This window comes from Vulpes lagopus, chromosome 9 (genome assembly GCF_018345385.1).
Source record: "Vulpes lagopus strain Blue_001 chromosome 9, ASM1834538v1, whole genome shotgun sequence".
In the NCBI taxonomy this organism is placed as follows: Eukaryota; Metazoa; Chordata; class Mammalia; order Carnivora; family Canidae; genus Vulpes; species Vulpes lagopus.
The window spans coordinates 30834051-30853684 of NC_054832.1; the positions used below are offsets into that span (position 1 = coordinate 30834051).

General features: G+C 32.9%; 1 protein-coding gene across 10 annotated transcripts in view; it reads right to left on the reverse strand.

The window, feature by feature from the left end:
* The window catches only part of OXR1 (oxidation resistance 1), a 461178-nt gene that overhangs the window by 53775 nt on the left and 387769 nt on the right, over positions 1-19634 (reverse strand). For all 10 annotated transcript variants that reach the window (XM_041769239.1, XM_041769235.1, XM_041769238.1 and 7 more), the window contains 3 exons: positions 11497-11579; positions 6897-7004; positions 5863-5976 (listed from right to left, as the gene is read on the reverse strand). In XM_041769239.1, coding sequence (XP_041625173.1) covers positions 5863-5976; positions 6897-7004; positions 11497-11579 — 305 coding nt within the window. The remainder of the gene's footprint in view (positions 1-5862; positions 5977-6896; positions 7005-11496; positions 11580-19634) is intronic.

A 19634-nucleotide genomic window follows, 5' to 3' on the forward strand; every position in this document is an offset into this window, starting at 1 on the left:
CAGTTGCTCCTAAAAAGACCATTTAATATATCCCTCAGGTATTGGGAAGAGAGAAAAGATAGAATGCTTGTCTATGATACTTAGGAATTCAGCCAAACTCATTCATTGGGAGAGTCTTTTAAAATCTTAAGCTACAAAGAGTTTATCAATGCCATCCTACAAAGTATTAGTTAGATCACATGTTTAACTTTTTTAATGCCATTGACCATTTCACAGTGAAGCCTAAGGACCTCCTTCTCAGAATGTTTTTTGAATACTTAAACTATAGGATTGCGGAAGTAAAACAATTACAATGAAACAATTATCAAAACATTTAAAAAATTAGTTATATTTTTAATTTATAATAGTTATATATATACTTCATTATTAAACATGAAATGATAAAATCTAGTGTTGACTGATAATTATAATTTTGAACTAGATGGTTATAAACAGTATTTTTAATATCAACAACTCAATTGACTTGAAAATACCTGTGAGTTCCAATGGAGACAAAGTCGCAGGTACATATAGTGCTACTTTATAGCTTATTTGTATTCTTAATTTAAAAAATATATTTCACTTAAAATTATTCATATCCAAGTTCACAGACCCCTTAGAATTCATAGTCCTGTCCAAAGTTCAACATTCTGTACAATGTAGGAAGGCTAGACAAATGTCCTTTATTTTTGTTTTAAATACCTCCAGAGGCATTTTATACTTCCTGAGTAAATGAACAGAATAGTTTTCATAGTATCTTCTTCAGAGCTTTGAGCTAAAATCTGACACTTTGTAACTAATACCCCATAGTTCCAACTTGGCCTTTGGAAATAATAAACAAGAATGCCTCTTCTTCAATCTCAAAGATGTTGAGATACTTGAAAAGCACTCTCAAATTTTAACATAACTTCTACTCCAATAAACAGATCTAACTCCTTAAGTCTATTTGAGAACAAAATTTAGACTGCTCTTCTAAATTTCATTCGTTCTCCTAACAGATACCCAACAAATATTTTTTGAAGGAAAATCAGTACAGAATACTGCAAAATAACTGTATTTAATATACTATGATTATGTTTTAAAAAGCCTAAATGGAATTCAATTTTAACAGATGCATGACACTGTTCAATCATTAATATCTATTAAATTCTCCTCAAGCTTTTCATTTTATGATGCAAACTAATAAAATAACTTTATACTCATTCTGTTGTCTCTGGTGATTACTATACCTGAGTTTTGTATAACGTATAAATTCATAAACTCATGAATATTTGTTATATTCAAGTGTTATATGAACTATCTCATTTAATTTTCAAATCATTCATATTACTTAATTTTAAAGGAAACTTATGGTTAGCCAAGTTCAGTAACTTGCCCAATGGATAAGATGAAGCTGAGATGTAAAAGCCAGGTTATCAACATATGAACTAGTGCGCTTCACTGCAATACTTTCACCTTCCCTTTCAAATATTCTTCTAAACAACCGATAAATTTGCAAAGGTAATAAAAGCCAATTCCTGAGCCACTGGAAGGTCCTTGCACAAAACTATGAACAAATTTTGTTTATTACTGTTTAGTTACTGCCAAATCCAGTTGACAACATTATCTACTATGTAACTGTTATCATTCACAAAAACTGTACCAAGAAACACTGTCAAATGTTTTCCTTATATGAAGATATACCTCCTAGAAGAACATGATCTCTTAGGTTCCCTTCAAGTCTCAAATTCTATAATTCAGTATCTATAGCAATCCTGATTTGTCAATTTAATCCTATTAAAATAATACATGAAATTAGCTTAGTAAATGCCTAAAGTATAGCACATAAGAGTATATTTCTTTTAAAAAAGGCTATGTTCAGAGGAATTGTAATCAGATCTCGTAACTTACATATATGTACATTACCCAAAATATCAGTGTCTCTATGTAGCTAGTTTTGACTGATATGTATAGATTCTGATTCTTAATGCAGTGATTTTGAAGCTCATGAGTGCTTTCTAAAGATCTTTGTGCAATTCTGTTTTAGCCATTAGGGATAGAAAGGTCCTTAAAAACACAGAAGTATAAAAACACCTATCTAATGAGCCTCAATCATTGTCCCAAGTGTTCAAATGTGCAAAAGTCAAGAGTCACTAGAACAAATGAACCAAAAATGTTGACTTATGGTCATCTTTTTTTTTTTTTTGTACAATATGATTAAATATTATACATTATGATTTTTCCAGCTATTAAAGTGGTAATAAAGACCAGACTACCTGGTAACTGAAGGTAGCCTAGCTAATTGAAGGACCTTAGACACAATTACTTAACCTCTCTCCCTCAGTTTCCTTATTGTGTAAAATAAACACTGTTACTGGTCACGCACTGGAAGAAACAGATGGCATATCAAGCTAAAGAGTTTAAAAATGGAAGTATTTATAAAGATATACATGTACAGTGTATATGAAAATTCAGGGCAAACAGAGGCTTCCTTATCACCCATAGACCTAAAAAAGTAAGGGGAGAAACAGATACCATAATAACAGAGGGCTCCTGTGGGAGCACAGATGAGAGGTTGAAGAATGTAGCCACTCTGGAGTGAGTGACCTTGTGGGAAGGAAGCTCCGCTCCCTTTATCTCCTGACAATGTTCTTGAAAGACCACAACCAAGAGAAGCAAAAGCTCAAGGGAGCACACTGATGTAGTCTAAAGCCGAAAGAAGAGTGTAAAATGGTTCTAGAGGAGAAAACAAAGACTGTCAGGCCAAGTGCTTTATTTCATAAGTTTGAGGTTAGGAATAAATGACAATACTTTTAATGTACTTAAAATTGTACCTGACACATGGTAAACTTTAGCCACTTATTATTTACTCTTACATTGGTTCCACCTCCTTCTATGTTTCTTCACTAATATGTAAAGAAAACAAATGGGAAAAAACTGACCCTGGAGATTCTCAAAGATAATATTTATGTGAAAATAAACTATTTAAGAAACCCATTGAGATTCTTTATGCTAACAAAGTCAGGAACGTATTTTAGCCTCGATGGTAAGCCACTACAAAGCTGAAAATTCAAGAAACCTATAGGTGATCATTAAAAATATAAGCTGACAATTTCTGGGAAAAACATGTACAATACTAATAAAGATTTTAATTACTATAATATGAATTATATTTAAAACATAAGATCTTTGCTTCTAAGTAATTTAGAATGAAAGACCTAAATACAATAATTACATAAGGAGATATAAACACTAGAGATATGTAGAAAGTTACATAGGAATCTTGTGAGTCTAGTGATGAATAATTCTAGGTAAAAAACAAAATACAACTAAGGTTTATAAAATTACTGTTCAAAGAATTATTTCTAATTATTGCCTATAATCAGATAGCAGGTGATGACTATCATCAGGGAAAGGGAAAACTGTAAGAACTCAATGATTCGTAACTCCTTCCTGGATCCTTCGTAGGGAGAAAAGAATTTATTCATATGGCCAGTCATATTAGAGGATACCTTCTGGCCATCTTTGACAGCAGCTGAATCACTACAGATTAAAAAGATAATTCATACAGCTTTATTATACTCTTCCTCTCTTCCAGTAACATGGCAAAAATGAGGAAGAGAGCATTTTTACATAGGAGAAGGTCTGGCTTTGTTGCTCCCTTGAGCTTCAGCATTCTGTTTTTGATCCTATGCCTTTCAAGAAAGCTCATTGGTAAGATTTGGGTTAAAAGTGAGGGACAGAAAAGGATCCCACAGCATTTTATTTTAAAAAATTTTTAAGACTTTTATTTATTTATTAATGAGAGACACAGAGAGGGAGGCAGAGACACAGGCAGAGGGAGAAGCAGGTTCCATACAGGGAGCCCGATGTGGGACTCGATCCGGGGTCTCCAGGATCACGCCCTGGACCAAAGGCAGGTGCTAAACCACTGAGCCATCCAGGGATCCCCAATCCCACAGCATTTTAGCAGGCAGGATGCTGACTAAAACAGCCAAGTTTTCACAATTCTGCTTTAGGATTTGAAAACGAAGGTAAATTAACCTAAGCTACATTGCTATCCTATGTTGTTGCACTGCTTCTAAATATAAAATTTCTAAGTGTCATGGAAAAATGGCATGGCCATGTTCAAAAAAGTATTCTTATATCATTTGGTCCCACAATGCCTACTTATTAGAACCAGATATTCCCATCAATAGTGAAAAGTGTAATACATCCCTTTCATGTGACTGCATTCTAAAGTACAGTGCTGATATATTTATACAATTAAGATATCCAACAAATAAACATTTGAAAATGACCCCACTTCTCTGTCTCATGCACACAACACACTCAAACACACACTACAAGTCTCTGAGCAAGGAGTAAAGTGGAACTAGTTTAATACTAGAGCTTAAAAACCTATCATCTCTAATAATTTGTTTTTTTTTCATCTCTAATAATTTGTAGGCAAGTTAATATTTTGTTACCCATAGGTCATTTGGTATCTTTTTTTTTTTTTTTAAGATTTATTTATTTATTTATTCATGATAGACATAGGGAGAGAGGCAGAGACACAGGAGGAGGGAGAAGCAGGCTCCATGACGGGAGCCCGACGCGGGACTCGATCCCGCGACCCCAGGATCGCGCCCTGGGCCAAAGGCAGGCGCCAAACCATCAAGCCATCCAGGGATCCCCGGTCATTTGGTATCTTAAACTCTGAGATAAAGATTTGGTATCTTTACTCAGGGAGTAAAAGGCTGCCTCCTACAGTAGTAGGCAAGGCAACACTGAAGACTCTTCCACAGGAACCTAGCCATTTAATAGAGAACAGTCTTTTATATGTAAACTTAATTATTAGGTCATCACAAAAATGGGAAATTATGATTATATTAATTTACATAAAACAGGCAAAAAATATAATACCTTTCAGGGAGATTTTAATAAAAAATTATTAAATACCATTTGGTTCTTTAAAATTCATTTGTGAAGTATAACTTATATAGAATATTCCTTAAAAATGCTAGGTAAATTAATCCACTATTAATTATACAGAATACTTGGAAGAATGATCAAGATGGTAAGTTACTTTTTAAAAGACAGCGTATCAAATACAAATTCAAGAGTTCTACATACTATATAAATAGTGACAGGAAACTGAAATAAAATCAAACAGGACATGGACTTCCTTTCGTGATGCTGTCACGCTTAGTAGGTAAAGCTCCCTCCTCAGCTAAATTATATAGCATTTATTATAAGAGAGAGTTAATGAATATCTGAACCACCACCAATAACAACAGCAAGTTAATTTAAGCTGTGTAGTTTAATTAGAATGTTCCCTTTAAAAACTGAAATTTATAAATTTATGCAACAAAATAAAAAGGCAAATTTTGCTTTAACCATAGTCAAACCATGATAAAAAAAACAAAACAACAACAACAACAACAACAACAAAAACAGGGCAGCCTGGGTGGCTCAGCGGTTTAGTGCCGCCTTCAGCCCAGGGCCTGATCCTGGAGACCAGGATTGAATCCCACATCAGGCTCCCTGCATGTAACCTGCTTCTCCCTCTGCCTGTCTCTGCCTGTGTCTCTGCCTGTCTCTCTCTCTCCCCATCTCTGTGTCTCTCATGAATAAATAAATAAAATCTTTAAAAAAACAAAACAAAACAATATGAGGGTCGCCTGGGTGGCTCAGAAGTTGAGCATCTGCCTTTGGCTCAGGGCATGATCCTGGAGTCCTGGGATCGAGTCCCACATTGAGCTTCCTGCATGGAGCCTGCTCCTCCTTCTGCCTATGTCTCTGCTTCTCTCTCTCTGTGTGTCTCTCATAAATAAATAAAATCTTAAAAAAAAATTCCCAATATGATATATACATATACAGTGAGATTTCTTCATATTATCTTTGAAAAGTATGAATACTTACAGTGGCCTTATCAAATTCAGCTTCGGAAGATGTTGGTGACAAAGGACTTATGGGGCTCAGAGATGGAGAGCTCTCCACACTGGAGACATAGTCAGGATCAGGAACATACAAAACCTGCAAGAAAACATTCATATAAGGATTCAGTCAAATTGAAATATTTATAATTGAATAGTGTTCTTATAAGCAAGTCATTAACAATGATCTTCACCAAAAAATAGAAAAAATAAAAATCTTCAAATTAAAAGAATATTACCATAATAATTCTAACAAAGTCAAAAAAGAAGATTTAAATTCAATTTAGACAAGTTTGATAATAAATACTGTCAAGGATAGGGTGGGGAAACAATAATTCTCATATATTACAGGTGCTCCTCTTAGATTATAATTTGGCAACAGCTAGCAAAATTTAAAATGCATGTATCATTTAACTCAACAATTTTACTTCATGGACTTTGCAGGCATCCTTGCATATAAAAGAAGAGATAGATATAGAAGAGCGTACCCTACAGCAATGTTTATAACAACAAAAGAAACAGTCTAAAGCTTATTGTGCTATGTTAATATATCAATATAGTGGAATACAATCTACACATTAAAAAGTCTGAGGTGAAGCCATACTCAAGTAAAACATTTTCTAACCATCAAAGTTAAACAAACAAAAAAAGAGAAATGCTAGAATATTTCTGGAGGACTATATAAACTGTAAATGTGGTTGCTTCTAGAAAAGGAAATTGGAAGTCTGAGATAGGATAATTTTGAATTTTCTATCATGTACAGGTATTTGAATGTTTTAATAAGCTCTTTAAAATTACACTTGAAAAGATAATTCACATTTTCAATCTTAGTAATTTTCAATTACTAAGAAAAATTAGTATGTATAGAAGCAACCATTTTCTCTTCTATAGCCAACATGATCTATTCAAAGCATGCATAAAATTATTCCTAAATTTTCTATATATTATTAACTACACTTCAGTGGATACTTTGTCTTGCTACTGAATGCTTTTAAATACCAATGCATTAAAAAAAGATACCTGTCCAGTAACAACTGCTCGAGAGAATAACTTATTTAATTGAACAAGTTCGTTGGGCGTTGTATCAAATTTCAGGGCTATACTATTCAAAGAATCCCTTGATTCAACCTGTTTGAAAGAAAAAAATAAATTATTTGAATCTGTTAAAACAGGAAAACTAAATTATGAGGTTTAATATCATTAAGATGTCTGTGGACCAATCTCACATTTAATTAACAAATGGTATTTTCCATCTTTAGATATAGGATAACTTGAGAAATTTTGTGCTTTCTTAGTAAATGGTCCCTTTTATAATATAGTATATGCTTTATCACAGTATATCATAATTATATGTGGGCCTCTACTTCAAGTAATTGCTAAACACAAAATATAATTTACAAAACACAGATGATTTTTATTCTTACAGGCTCTAAAATACATTATTTCTTTGACTAGTTTCTTTTTTTTTTTTCTTTGACTAGTTTCTAAAACATATGGAACCTAGAAACCTACAAATTTTATTTTAGAAAAGTATGCCTGTATCAAACATAAAATACTATTTCTAATGATCTTTATGTATATATCCTATCATTTAAATACATAAATTAGAAAACATATTTGAACCAAAATTCAGCAATCTGTTTCTAAGTCATTAATATCCTTTAATGATCATATTTATAGAAATCTTAAATCATGGGATTTTTCCCAATTATCTTGAAAGAAAAAAATCACTTGCTCAGTCAATATATTCCTTTGGAGTCCTCCATTCAAAGGGCATTATGGCAGCTCTGTAGGATAAAATTAAATGCAACTGAATGGTTTTAGTGCACAAGGGATTTACAATCTAGTTGGAAAATAAGAAAGACAAAAAAGGTTATATATGAGAGATGAAGAGCTTTAAATGAAACCACAAATATAACAGAAGTCCTGAGTATGAATAGTGTACCACATTTGCTCCAAATTGTCCAGGAAAGACTTCATTAAAAGCTAGATTTTGAAGAAGGAATAGGAATTTTAGAAGTAGACAGAAGGGAAAAGAACACTCAAAGTGAAGAAAATAGGACTGACACATTAGGAGAAAAAGTACAAAACACTTTTTTGTGTGATACTCTTTCTTCCTTCCAAACCATCCAGAGTACACTAATGAGTTTAGGTTTTTTAGGAAGGTGAGTAACTAGAGTTAATTCTCAAAAAGGATGAGATTGGATGGCATTTAGAATTATGCTGTAGGAGACTTTCAAAGTCATGAAAAATAGATATGTATGTAGTGTAAAAATACATATATTTTTTCCCTTAAGGGTTATATAAAATCAAATTTGTGACAAATACATAGGATAATAATTGGATAGTTTTGCTTCCTTTTTGTGCAAACTTTCCCATCTATGTAATGAGATGATCTATCATTTACCCTATCAAGACAGTATATTTAGAAGCTTTCTTTAAACCAATTTTATTTTGCAGCAACATTTGTAAGTTTACAAAGTACTTTCATATTATTTTACATTTTATCCTCACAATGATCCCATCAAATGAGGGTGATGCAAGTAACAAAAGATACCAATAATTATAAAGCAAAGAAGTTACATGGCCTCAGTGGCAACAGGTCTAGAATTAATGAGACAAGAGAAGAGATGCAGAAAAAAACAATTTAACACTACTGCAGTAAATGAGGTTAAAGTAATAAAAATGTAAAAAGAGATTAAGGTATATAAGGTTTCCAAATAAGACTTGAGAAAGCACTCATGGAATGAATTAGGTTGTGATGATGGCAGTAAGAGTAGTAGCAGGTCAGGGGAGCAAATGGCAATAAAAAGCTAATGCTGAATCCAAAATTCCAATCTGGATGAATAACAGACTGAGGGAAATGGAAATAATTAATATCAAGCTTCGGACAAGGATGGAGAAATTGGTAAGAGGTTTGCTAAAACTTGTTAAATATCAAATGAAAGTAGGAAATACAACCGTCTAGAAAGGTAGGAATAGAAAAAAATTGGGGTCTCACGCCACATAGTTTATATATAGTAAGGTTCGTAAGCTCTCCAAGTAATAGAATATAAGTGGGAAAGTGAAAAGAAACAAGGGACCACCTATGTTTAGAATCAAGAAGAGTAGAAGAGCCAATAAAAGAGGTGGGTGATAATCTTTCAGAACTATGAATGACATACTCCTTAGACCAAAGAAACACAGTAAGTAAAAATTTGTCTGACTCTAGACTTATCACAGTGGAACTGTAGAACTGTACACAAAAAAAGGAAACTTGTGAAATGAATAAAAATAAAAAGGCAAGAGAGGGACATAAGACAACAGATTGCAATACTGAAAGCATTGTCAAAAAACAACAGTCAACCTGATGATCAAGTACAGGTCAAGTACCAGGAAGGAGAGTGAAGACTTTCAGACATTGCTTGATTATCCATTTCCAGGTCGTCACTGAAAAGAACTGTTAAAGAACCCTATGAAGAAGAAAAGTAAAACCAGAAAGAAGGAACAATGAGCAAAAGGCAACAAAGAAAAGGCCCCTGGGTTTGATAATTAGAAAATCATTAGTGACCTTGAAAAGGCTCTTTCATTAGAAAGGTATAGAAATATTAAGTTAACTAGGAAGAAAATGATAAATGTACAGCATTTTCAATGTTAGTTTTGATTCCTACTGAAAGTGATTCCATAATTAAAAACAGTATGTATGTTTATACATGTACTTACATATACGCAGGTATACATACATATATAATTTTAACCTTAAAGCTATGTAAATACAATGATTGATTTATATTATATTTACATAGTATGAAATATATTTAAGCAAGATCACAAATATTTCAGAACAAATTCTGAGAGTATATCATATCAAAAGTTTTATTTTAAGGTAAACAGAGAAATATATCTTTTCCTAAATATAAAAATGTCATATAAATATAAGATGTTATAAGAAACTTTTATAAAACTATAATAAGAATAGAACATAGGAAAATAAAATCTTACTAAGTTCTAGAAATACATTTCTTTCCTTCTTCTAGGATTTGGCATAGGGAATAAACAATTAAAAAACAGGGTAAAAATCTAAACAAAGACCTACAAGAGGATGTTTTAGAACTTTTCTGGTTAATAATTGATCATTTCCAAAAGGTCATTTATAATGTTAAGAAAAAATGTAATTTCAAGTTTCAATTATCCCTCCAATAAAATAATGGCTCTTAATTCAAATTCAACTTTGTTATAGATAACACAAGTTTTATTGATTTTACAAGAAGGGTAAACTCCTAAACTCAAAACAAACTAAACTTTAACAATTCTTCACACACAGTTACATGTGTAGATAACATCTTATGCCTCATGCCTATAATCTTATGCCTCAATAAACACTAATGAATACGTCAAATTACACAACCCATTATTTAAATGTTTGAACTTATTTTCTCAATTTCTCAATCATGCAGAGAATGTACAAGCACACTCAATTTAAGTTTATAATATGCTTTAAGAAGAGATTTTTTCAAATGTAAAAATAATCCTATCCTAAATATTTGGTTCCCAACCTTTACAAAATACTTAAAATCTCAAATTATCAATTATACACCATATATGGAAATAAAGTATAACTTAAGTTTTTGATAATTTTTTCAATTTTAAGGGTTCATCAAAAATAAGATCAAACCAAGACTAGAAGGTTTCATGATGATACAAATGCAGAAATTGTTTAAAATTGCTATTTTCTTAATACAGTTGTAACATATTAGGAAACACAAAATAGTAACACAAAATTAAGATCAGTTAAAATAATTGCTTTATAACATCATTAACATTATGCAAATAAACAATATTTATATACAATCAAATAAGCATTACGCCACAGACTAAAGTGGATTGTTCTCACTTCAGTTTTCCATAGTAACCAGAAATGTAAAAAGTGGACTCTAGAGAGATTTGAAGAACACAGAAAAAAGTTCCATTTCAAAGCTAAACAAACTGGGCAGCCTGGGTGGCTCAGCGGTTTAGCACCGCCTTCAGCCCAGGGCGTGATCCTGGAGACCTTGGATCAAGTCCCACATCTGGCTCCCTGCGTGGAGCCTGCTTCTCCCTCTGCCTGTGTCTCTGCCTCTCTCTCCCTGTGTCCCTCATGAATAAATAAATAAAATCATTAAAAAAAAAAAAAGCTAAACAAACAGCCATAAATCAGTGCAAATAATCATGTGAGAGGTTATTCTGGAAGATAAATCTCAACTTATCTTTAAAGTATTCTGCCATTTTCATTATTCTTAATACTGCTGGGAATATAATGAAGATCACATTTCTAAAAGAGTAAATATCTTCCTAAAAGCCCAATCTAATAAAAATTATTATTACAATACAGGAATTTTGACTCCCTGTAAATTACCATCTATATCAAATTAAACTTGCTGGAATAAATATCTTTGTATCACACTTAGTAAATTTTCTCTTTAAGGAAAAAATAAAACCTAAAATAGAATTAAGAACTTAAGTATTATTAATAAGTTATTTAAAGGCAAGTATGGTTTTTTGAAATAAGGCAATTAATCTTTGTCTTATTATAATATAAACCAATAATGTCTTAACACTCTTGCAAAGATAAATCAGTTTTTTTCAAAAGCAAATAACTTACTGTATATTCAATAGTTCCTTTAGGTTTCTGAAAGGACATTCGTCTCCCATCTTTCTTGTCTAAGGTCTTCTTTTGGCCAGTGTCTGAAAAAAATGAGGTAAAACTCCTATTAAATTCATTTTCCTTTCAGAGCAATGTCAAGGACTGATAACTAGAGATCATTGGGCAGTTATCTACTAGACACACTATTAATACAGTTTGCTCCCTGGGATTCTCTGCTCTAAAAGGTAACCAATTGTTGAAAAGGAAATGTACCTTCTTGCTTGCTTTAGCAACTGAATATAAGATTATGCTATAATAACTGGAAGTCAATTCAAAACGTAAACAACTGTCAGCGAAAGGATTATTAAAAGTTTTATTAAAAACTAAATTACGGATCATTTCCTTCAACCTATCTAACTTGATTACAATTAACTGTATTTGAGGATATATTATTATTACAAACCAAGTCTGAAAAATGTAACATTGGTCTTTTTTTTAATATTTATTTATGTATTTATTTACGATAGACTTAGAGAGAGAGAGAGGCAGAGACACAGGAGGAGGGAGAAGCAGGCTCATGCCGGGAGCCCGACGTGGGACTCGATCCCAGGACTCCAGGATTGTGCCCTGGGCCAAAGGCAGGCGCTAAACCGCTGAGCCACCCAGGGATCCCCAACATTGGTCTTCACAGGAGAAAATAACTCGATTTCTACAATCATAGTTAGAGTTGGAGTCTTCTCTATGGAATTGTGGAATTATGGCTCATCCATTACGCCCCTGGGGGGAATGAATAGTGTGTGTATGTGTGTGTGTGTGTATCCCCTACTTTTATTTCCTAAGTATTTACAGAATTCTTTAAAACTGAGAGGGGGGGGATCCCTGGGTGGCGCAGCGGTTTAGCGCCTGCCTTTGGCCCAGGGCGCGATCCTGGAGACCCAGGATCGAATCCCACGTCGGGCTCCCGGTGCATGGAGCCTGCTTCTCCCTCTGCCTATGTCTCTGCCTCTCTCTCTCTCTGTGACTATCATAAATAAATAAAAATTAAAAAAAAAATGTAAAAAAAAAAAACTGAGGGGGGGGGGAAAGATAAAAATTCAGAAAAACAGATAAAAATATATGATCAAACAATTCACAGGAGAAAGTAAAAATGGTCCCTAAACATATAAAAATATTTTCAACCTAACTCATAACTAGAAAAATCCAAATGTGAACTACACAGAGATACCATTCCTCAACGATCAGATTGGTAAAATTGAGAAGTCTGACTACATATAGTTTGACTATGGAAAACAACAGCATTCTTCTATATTTATGGTAGGAATGCAAAATGATATAATGCTTATGGAAGGAGAATTATTTTTGCTTATTTCAATCTATTTTCCCTCCAATGAAGAGCATATATTTAGATATTCTTATGATAAAACATTAAATTATTTAAAATCTAAAACAATTTTACAAGTTTTAAATAGTAATTTCTGCTCTTTTATAAACAGCAGAGGTAGCCAAAAACACTATCCTCATTTTGTTGTTTAAAGCAATGCAAAGTACAATTATAGATTACTTTTAACTAATAATATATAGCCATCCTTAATTTATTTTAGGAATAAGCATTAGTCTACATTTATTTTGCCTAGTAGAAGTTTTTCAATTTGTGTTTCCTAATATCCCAAGAGTTCATTAAACATTTAATCACAATGAAGTTTGCAATTGCTCTCATTTTCAAGAGTTCACCACGGAGTGCAATTCAGAGCAAAAAAAACTAATGTACCAGCTGTCTATAGTTTCAACTTTATTTTTTTTTAGTTTCAACTTTAAAACAAATTCAAAGTATCTACCTTAATTTAGAATTATATATTATTCTAATGTTTATTGTAAGAACAGTTAATTTTAATAACCAACATTAAAACATTTATTCATAAATGTAACTACCAGAGCACAATGAAACAAACTGATCATTCTCTTCTATCAATATGAAAACACAATCACATAATCACAATATTTGAGACTTTGTGAGTGATCACAATTGTCACCTGGCTCAGTCTCTTATTAAGTAATCGCAATACCCTTTTTAAAGACAGCTGCCAGCATAAAGAATCCAGACAGTGAGTATGGAGAGGTCCTATTCCTCTTCCTCACGAAAGTTATTACAATTTAGAAATTATACATATTTGTGATTTATTTAACAATCAAAATAATAAGCAATTATCAAGTGATCAGTATGTGCCAGCCACTGTTCTAAGCGTTTCACATTTATTACTTTATCTGATTCCTTGGTCCTATAAAGTAAGCATCATTATTATCCCCATTTTACAACTTAAAGAACCTGAAGCACATTAGTGGCTACTGCAATTAGGGAAATGTTACTGGAATCTAGTGGGTACAGGCCTTGGATGTTGTCAAACATTTTGTGCTAAATGATGTATACCACATTCCCCTAACAAATTCTCTGTCCCAGAATGTTCATGCTTTTGAGGTTGAGAAGCCTATGTACCCAGCACCTTATATGATGTCTGGCATATAGTAGGTGTTCAGTAAGTTTTTGCTAGGTAAATGAATATATAAAACTTTCCCGAGATAAAATTATATTTATATACTGAAAAGAACAAAGGATTTAGATTTTACTCCATCACTACCAGAAGCAGACACTTCTATGTAATCTAGAGCAATAAATTTCCATTGAGTCCTACAAACTTTGATACTGTATTTTAATAATTTGGTCCAAAATATTTTATAATTTCTACTCTAATTTCTTCTTTTGCTATTTAGAAAGTATTGCTTAATTTGCCAATATACGACAGTTTTTTAAATTCTTCTTTTGGTTACTGATTTCTACAGTAATTGCACAATGGTGAAAGAAAAGAAAGAAGCTCAAACCTTTGAAATGTGTTGAAATTTGTTTTATAATCATATATAAATTTAGTAAATATTTTATATGTACTTAAAAGACTGTGTATTCTGTACCATAGGGTAGTGTTATATGTGAGTATATCATACATGCCTTTAATCTATCTTCATATCCATAAGATCAAGTTTGATTATGTTGTTCAAATTTTCTATATTCATATTGGTTTGCTTTTATATGCTTATTCTGTAAATTACTAATAGATGTTAAAGTCTCCTACTATAGGGGTGCCTGAGTGGCTCAGTTGGTTCAATGTCTGCCTTTGACTCAGACATTTCCACTCCCTCTGCCTGCTGCTCCCCCTGCTTGTGCACTGTCAAATAAATAAAATCTTAAAAAAAAAAAAAACTCCCACTAAAATTATAGGCTATATATATGATCCCTTATAAATTTTTCTACTTTATTTTCTGTATTTTGAGGCCATCATACTAGGTTCATATAAATTAGTAACTGTTTTATCTTCCTGGCAAACTGAACCTTTTCTCAGAATACTTTTTGCCTTAAAGTTTGCTTTGTCTTATATTAAATATACCAGTTATTCTTCTATTAGTTTTTATATTTTCAATACCTCTTTATCCTTACACTTAATTTTTTATATATTTTTTTATTTTTTTAAGAGTTTAATCTCTAACCCAATGTGGGACTCGAACTTAAAACCCAGAGATCAAGAGTTACATTGTCTACCAACTGAGCCAGCCAGGTACCCTATCCTTACACTTTAGATATATGTCACTAAAGAAGAACCTTTTTGTCTATTTGCTCTATTTTCTATTTATCTGCCTGTTCTGTTACCTTTTTTTCCTTCTTTTGGATGACTATTAATTTTGCTTTCCTCCCATCAATTTAGAAGTTATACACTGTTTAACATTTCTGTTAGCGTAGCATTCCAGAGGTTATAGCTTGAAATATGGACTTATCACAGTCTAATATTAACTAATACTCTTCTCCTCTTTCTGAACAATATAAGGATATCAAAAACTGTGTGCCCCTGCCAAGACTTACATGCTATTGTTATTAGATACTTTTAACTACATATGTATGTATAAAAAAAACTATGCCATTATTTTTCTTTTTTTATTATTATTTTTCTAGACAGTCAATATTTACTTAGTTTTGCCTTCATATTTACCATTTTTACTGCAACTCTGGGTAATATTAGAGAGTGCAGAATTCGAGGTTGGCAGATTCTCCCCTGCCTTTTAGTTTCTACAGTTTCTGTTGGGAAATCAACTGTCAATTTTATTGCTACATCATTAACTATTTGTTCTGATTGCCTTTAAGAAATTTCATCTTTGGTGGGATTTAGTACTGATTCCACTAGAGGTTTGTAGGGATGCTTGAATCTATGAATAAAGTATTTCATCAGTTTGAAGTTTTCAGTCATTCTCTTATTAAATAACACTTCTGCCCCATTCTCTTTCTCTTCTCCTTTAGGGACTCAAATATACATACATTAGAATTTCCCATTGTATCTTTTATTAACCTTAACCATCTCCCATATTTTCCATTATTTTGTCCCTCTCTCTTTACTCTGGATATTTTCTTCTGACCTATCTTTCAATTCACTAATTCTCTCTTATGGGGTAGCTAATTTGCTGTTGAATTTCTACAAAGGCTCTAACTTGAATTACATTTTTTTCAGTTCTAGAATATCCATTTTTCTTTTTTATAATTGCTATCTTCCTCCAAAATCCTCAATTAATGCAAAATTCTCAACACAGCTATTTTAAATCATAACTACAATAACCAGAATTCCTGTGAGTCTGTTTCTCTTCACTGTTGTTTCTGAGGTGTTGGTATATGCCTAATTAAATTGTGTGCTGCATACTATATTTGCAAAATTGTCTATAGACAGAAATTGACACACAAAAAGCTGTATCTCTCCAGAAAATATTATTTGCTTCTATCTATCAAACAGCTGAGGAAACTAGCAATACCAGATCTTATTAATGAAGATATAGGAACGATAATCTGAAGGTAAGCCAGTATCTTATGAGACTCTACCTACCTCAGTTTTTCTATATCCTAAGGTACAATGTTTTAGGATCCTCCATGAGAGTTCACCACCTCCCTTGTACTGGGTCTTGTATTCTATCCCTGTCCCTTTATGTATGTTGTTAAAAGCACCTTTTAATCTCCTAGTTGCTATTTCTGGAATTAACACATTACCCAGGGAAAAAGCAATCTCAAATTGGAGCTGCTCCTCCTTGGCCTCTGTCCTAAGATCCTAATCTAGTCGTATCAGTTTGCTTTCTGATACTCTCAATAAAATTTATTTTGTTTTGGCCCAGCTTTTCAAATTGTTCTCAGCAGGAATGTCTGAATCACCCAGCTTGCTATTACCAGGCTCAAAAGTCCCAAAAGATTTTTAAGCAGAGAAATGAAGCAGTACCAGAACTTTAAATTAAAGTCATTTTGGTAATAGAATGGAGAAGGCAAACTGGAGAAAGAAAACAAGCCTGTAAACCAACAATGAAAATAGCATGAGATCCAGTCTTAAAATACTAGAAGCCCACTATTATAACTGAATACTCTAATTTTGGCAGTAGCTACTGATAAAAGTATGATAATTTAAAAATACTGAGCTGGAGTCAATATTTTCAAACACAATAATACAGATATTACAACTCCAAAAGTGCCTTTTAAACTACAAGAGATATTCTGATTAGTTTTTCTAATTAATTGATTCCCTCTATAGTGAGGTAGTACAGGAAAAAAAAAATGCCTGTATTTTCAAACTTTCACCTTTCTGATGACTCTTCATAATCAAAACAAAAATAAATTTTAAAAATCCCTCCATTTTTCTTCAACTTTGTAAATATCCTCTTCTAGATATTACACTCTTTCTGCTTCTTTTCATAGTTGAACTTTTGGAAAGAAGAGTCTACTTTCACTGTTTTTACTCTATCACTACCCACTGATTCCACAATGCACTATAATGGCTTCTCTCTGCTCAGTTCACTAAGCCTGCCTTGACAAAGGAGAATAAACTAAGTGGTAAATATAATGGGCCTGTTCCTCCCGGTGCATGGAGCCTGCTTCTCCCTCCGCCTGTGTCTCTGCCTCTCTCTCTCTCTCTCTATCATAAAAAAAAAAAAAAAAAAAAAAATTATAATGGGCCTGTTCAATTTTATGTTATTTGATTTCTGTGAAGCATTCAACTAATTTCTTCTCCATGCTCATCTTTCCTTTTATTTGGTAATATCTCATACTCTTATTGGTCTCCTACCCATTAGTTGTTTCACTTTAGTGCCCCTTTTCTCTATCTAGCCTTTTTTTTTTTTTTTTTTTTTTTTTTTTTTTGGTCTGCTTCTAAGTGAACAGCTCCATTATATAAAGTGCTACATAGAGAGAGCCTTGGTACTTAAAGTTGTTTTTCAGGGACCAACAGTACTGGCATCACCTGGGAGCTTATGGTGAATGCAGAATCTCAGGCTTCACTCCAAAACTACTGATTCACAATTGATATGCAAGCACAATAAATTTGAGAAGCACTAATAGTTTTTGAAAGGATAGAACTTGCAGACTGAATAACTGACGGAAGAAATGGGCTTCCCTACTACTGACAGTAAGACTAGCAATTTACAAATCTCTGTCAAACTAATCTATTATTTTCTAAAGTAGTCATTGTGATAGACTAAATTGTTACTGAGTATCCCGTATTCCTCTCTGGGAGGGAATATAAATACACTGCAGTAAGATACTTATGTCTGACATGTCCATTGTCTTGCTTCAATCAATGAAACATGAACAGAAGTGATAAGTATTCCAGGTAAACTATTAAGACCCACATTATACTTCTTAACTCTCTTTTTCCTCTATTTCAAGACCAGGGCCATTCCATATAGTGGCTGCCCCATCAACATGGATCCTAGAGGAATGATGTAAGTTCAAAGAGTATCACACATACACATAAGTACACACAAATCTGATTTCCTTTCTGCTCTTGATTAAATTATAGTGCTTGGAAAATAAAAGAATCCATGCACAAAAAGCAAATCACCTCCTATGAGGAAAAGCACTCTGGCTTGCTTAACACTTCTTTTTGGAAACATTATTCATTGCTAAAAGACTGAAGTTATGTTAACCGAATAAAAATAAAAATTCCAAGAATGAGGAGGACTTGACAAAAGGAAGAGTGAAATGCACTGAACAATAATGGTATAAAAATATAGTTTAAAAACTGTGAATGTTACAAGTATGAAAAATATAAAAAATAATGAGTCAACATCAGGAAATGGGGAGAAAATATATGGCAGATGCTAATGTCATCTGAAGCAAGAATTAATAATACAAACGTCTTAATATTTTCTCAAAATCTACTTAACTTTAGATACACCTTTTAGGAAATACTTTCTTATGGCAAAAAAGTATATCTTTCAGTTATTTCTTTCAAGCTCTCCATATGTCAATCCTTTCTGTATATATACATAAATCTGGACAATAAAGCCTATCTTAATATTAATTATGTCTCTGGATGGCTAGATTGGAGGTAGCTTTTACACTTTAATCTTGCAATATATGACTTCTTCATAGTTGGCATACATGAATTTTACTTTAAAAAAAAAATGTCTGGGCAGCCTGGGTAGCTCAGCGGTTTTAGCGCCGCCTTCAGCCCAGGGCATGATCCTGGAGCCCTGGGATCAAGTCCCGAGTTGGGCTCCCTGAATGGAGCCTGCCTCTCACTCTGCCTGTGTCTCTGCCTCTCTCTCTCTCTCTCTCTCTCTCTCTCTCTATGTCTATCATAAATAAATAAATAAATCTTTAAAAAATAATAATAATAAAAATAAATAAAATCTTAAAAAAAAAAAAGTCCTACAAAAGACTGGAAGCAAATATACTAAGATTCTAACTTCAGCATTTTTCCTTCCAGCACATAAATGAGTCTTCTTTTCAGGAACTTTTCATCGTCACCTCAAATTTCCTACGGTCTCAATCCTGTTGAGAGGTTGCCATACAATTTAAACATGCATCTTGGGGATCCCTGGGTGGTGCAGCGGTTTGGTGCCTGCCTTTGGCCCAGGGCGCGATCTTGGAGACCCGGGATCGAATCCCACATCAGGCTCCCGGTGCATGGAGCCTGCTTCTCCCTCCGCCTGTGTCTCTGCCTCTCTCTCTCTCTCTCTGTGACTATCATAAATAAATAAAAATTAAAAAAAAAAAATAAATAAACATGCATCTTAAAAAAATAAAAAAATAAACATGCATCTCTTCTCAATCTGAATTATAAAATGTCCAAAGTGCTTGTGAAGAA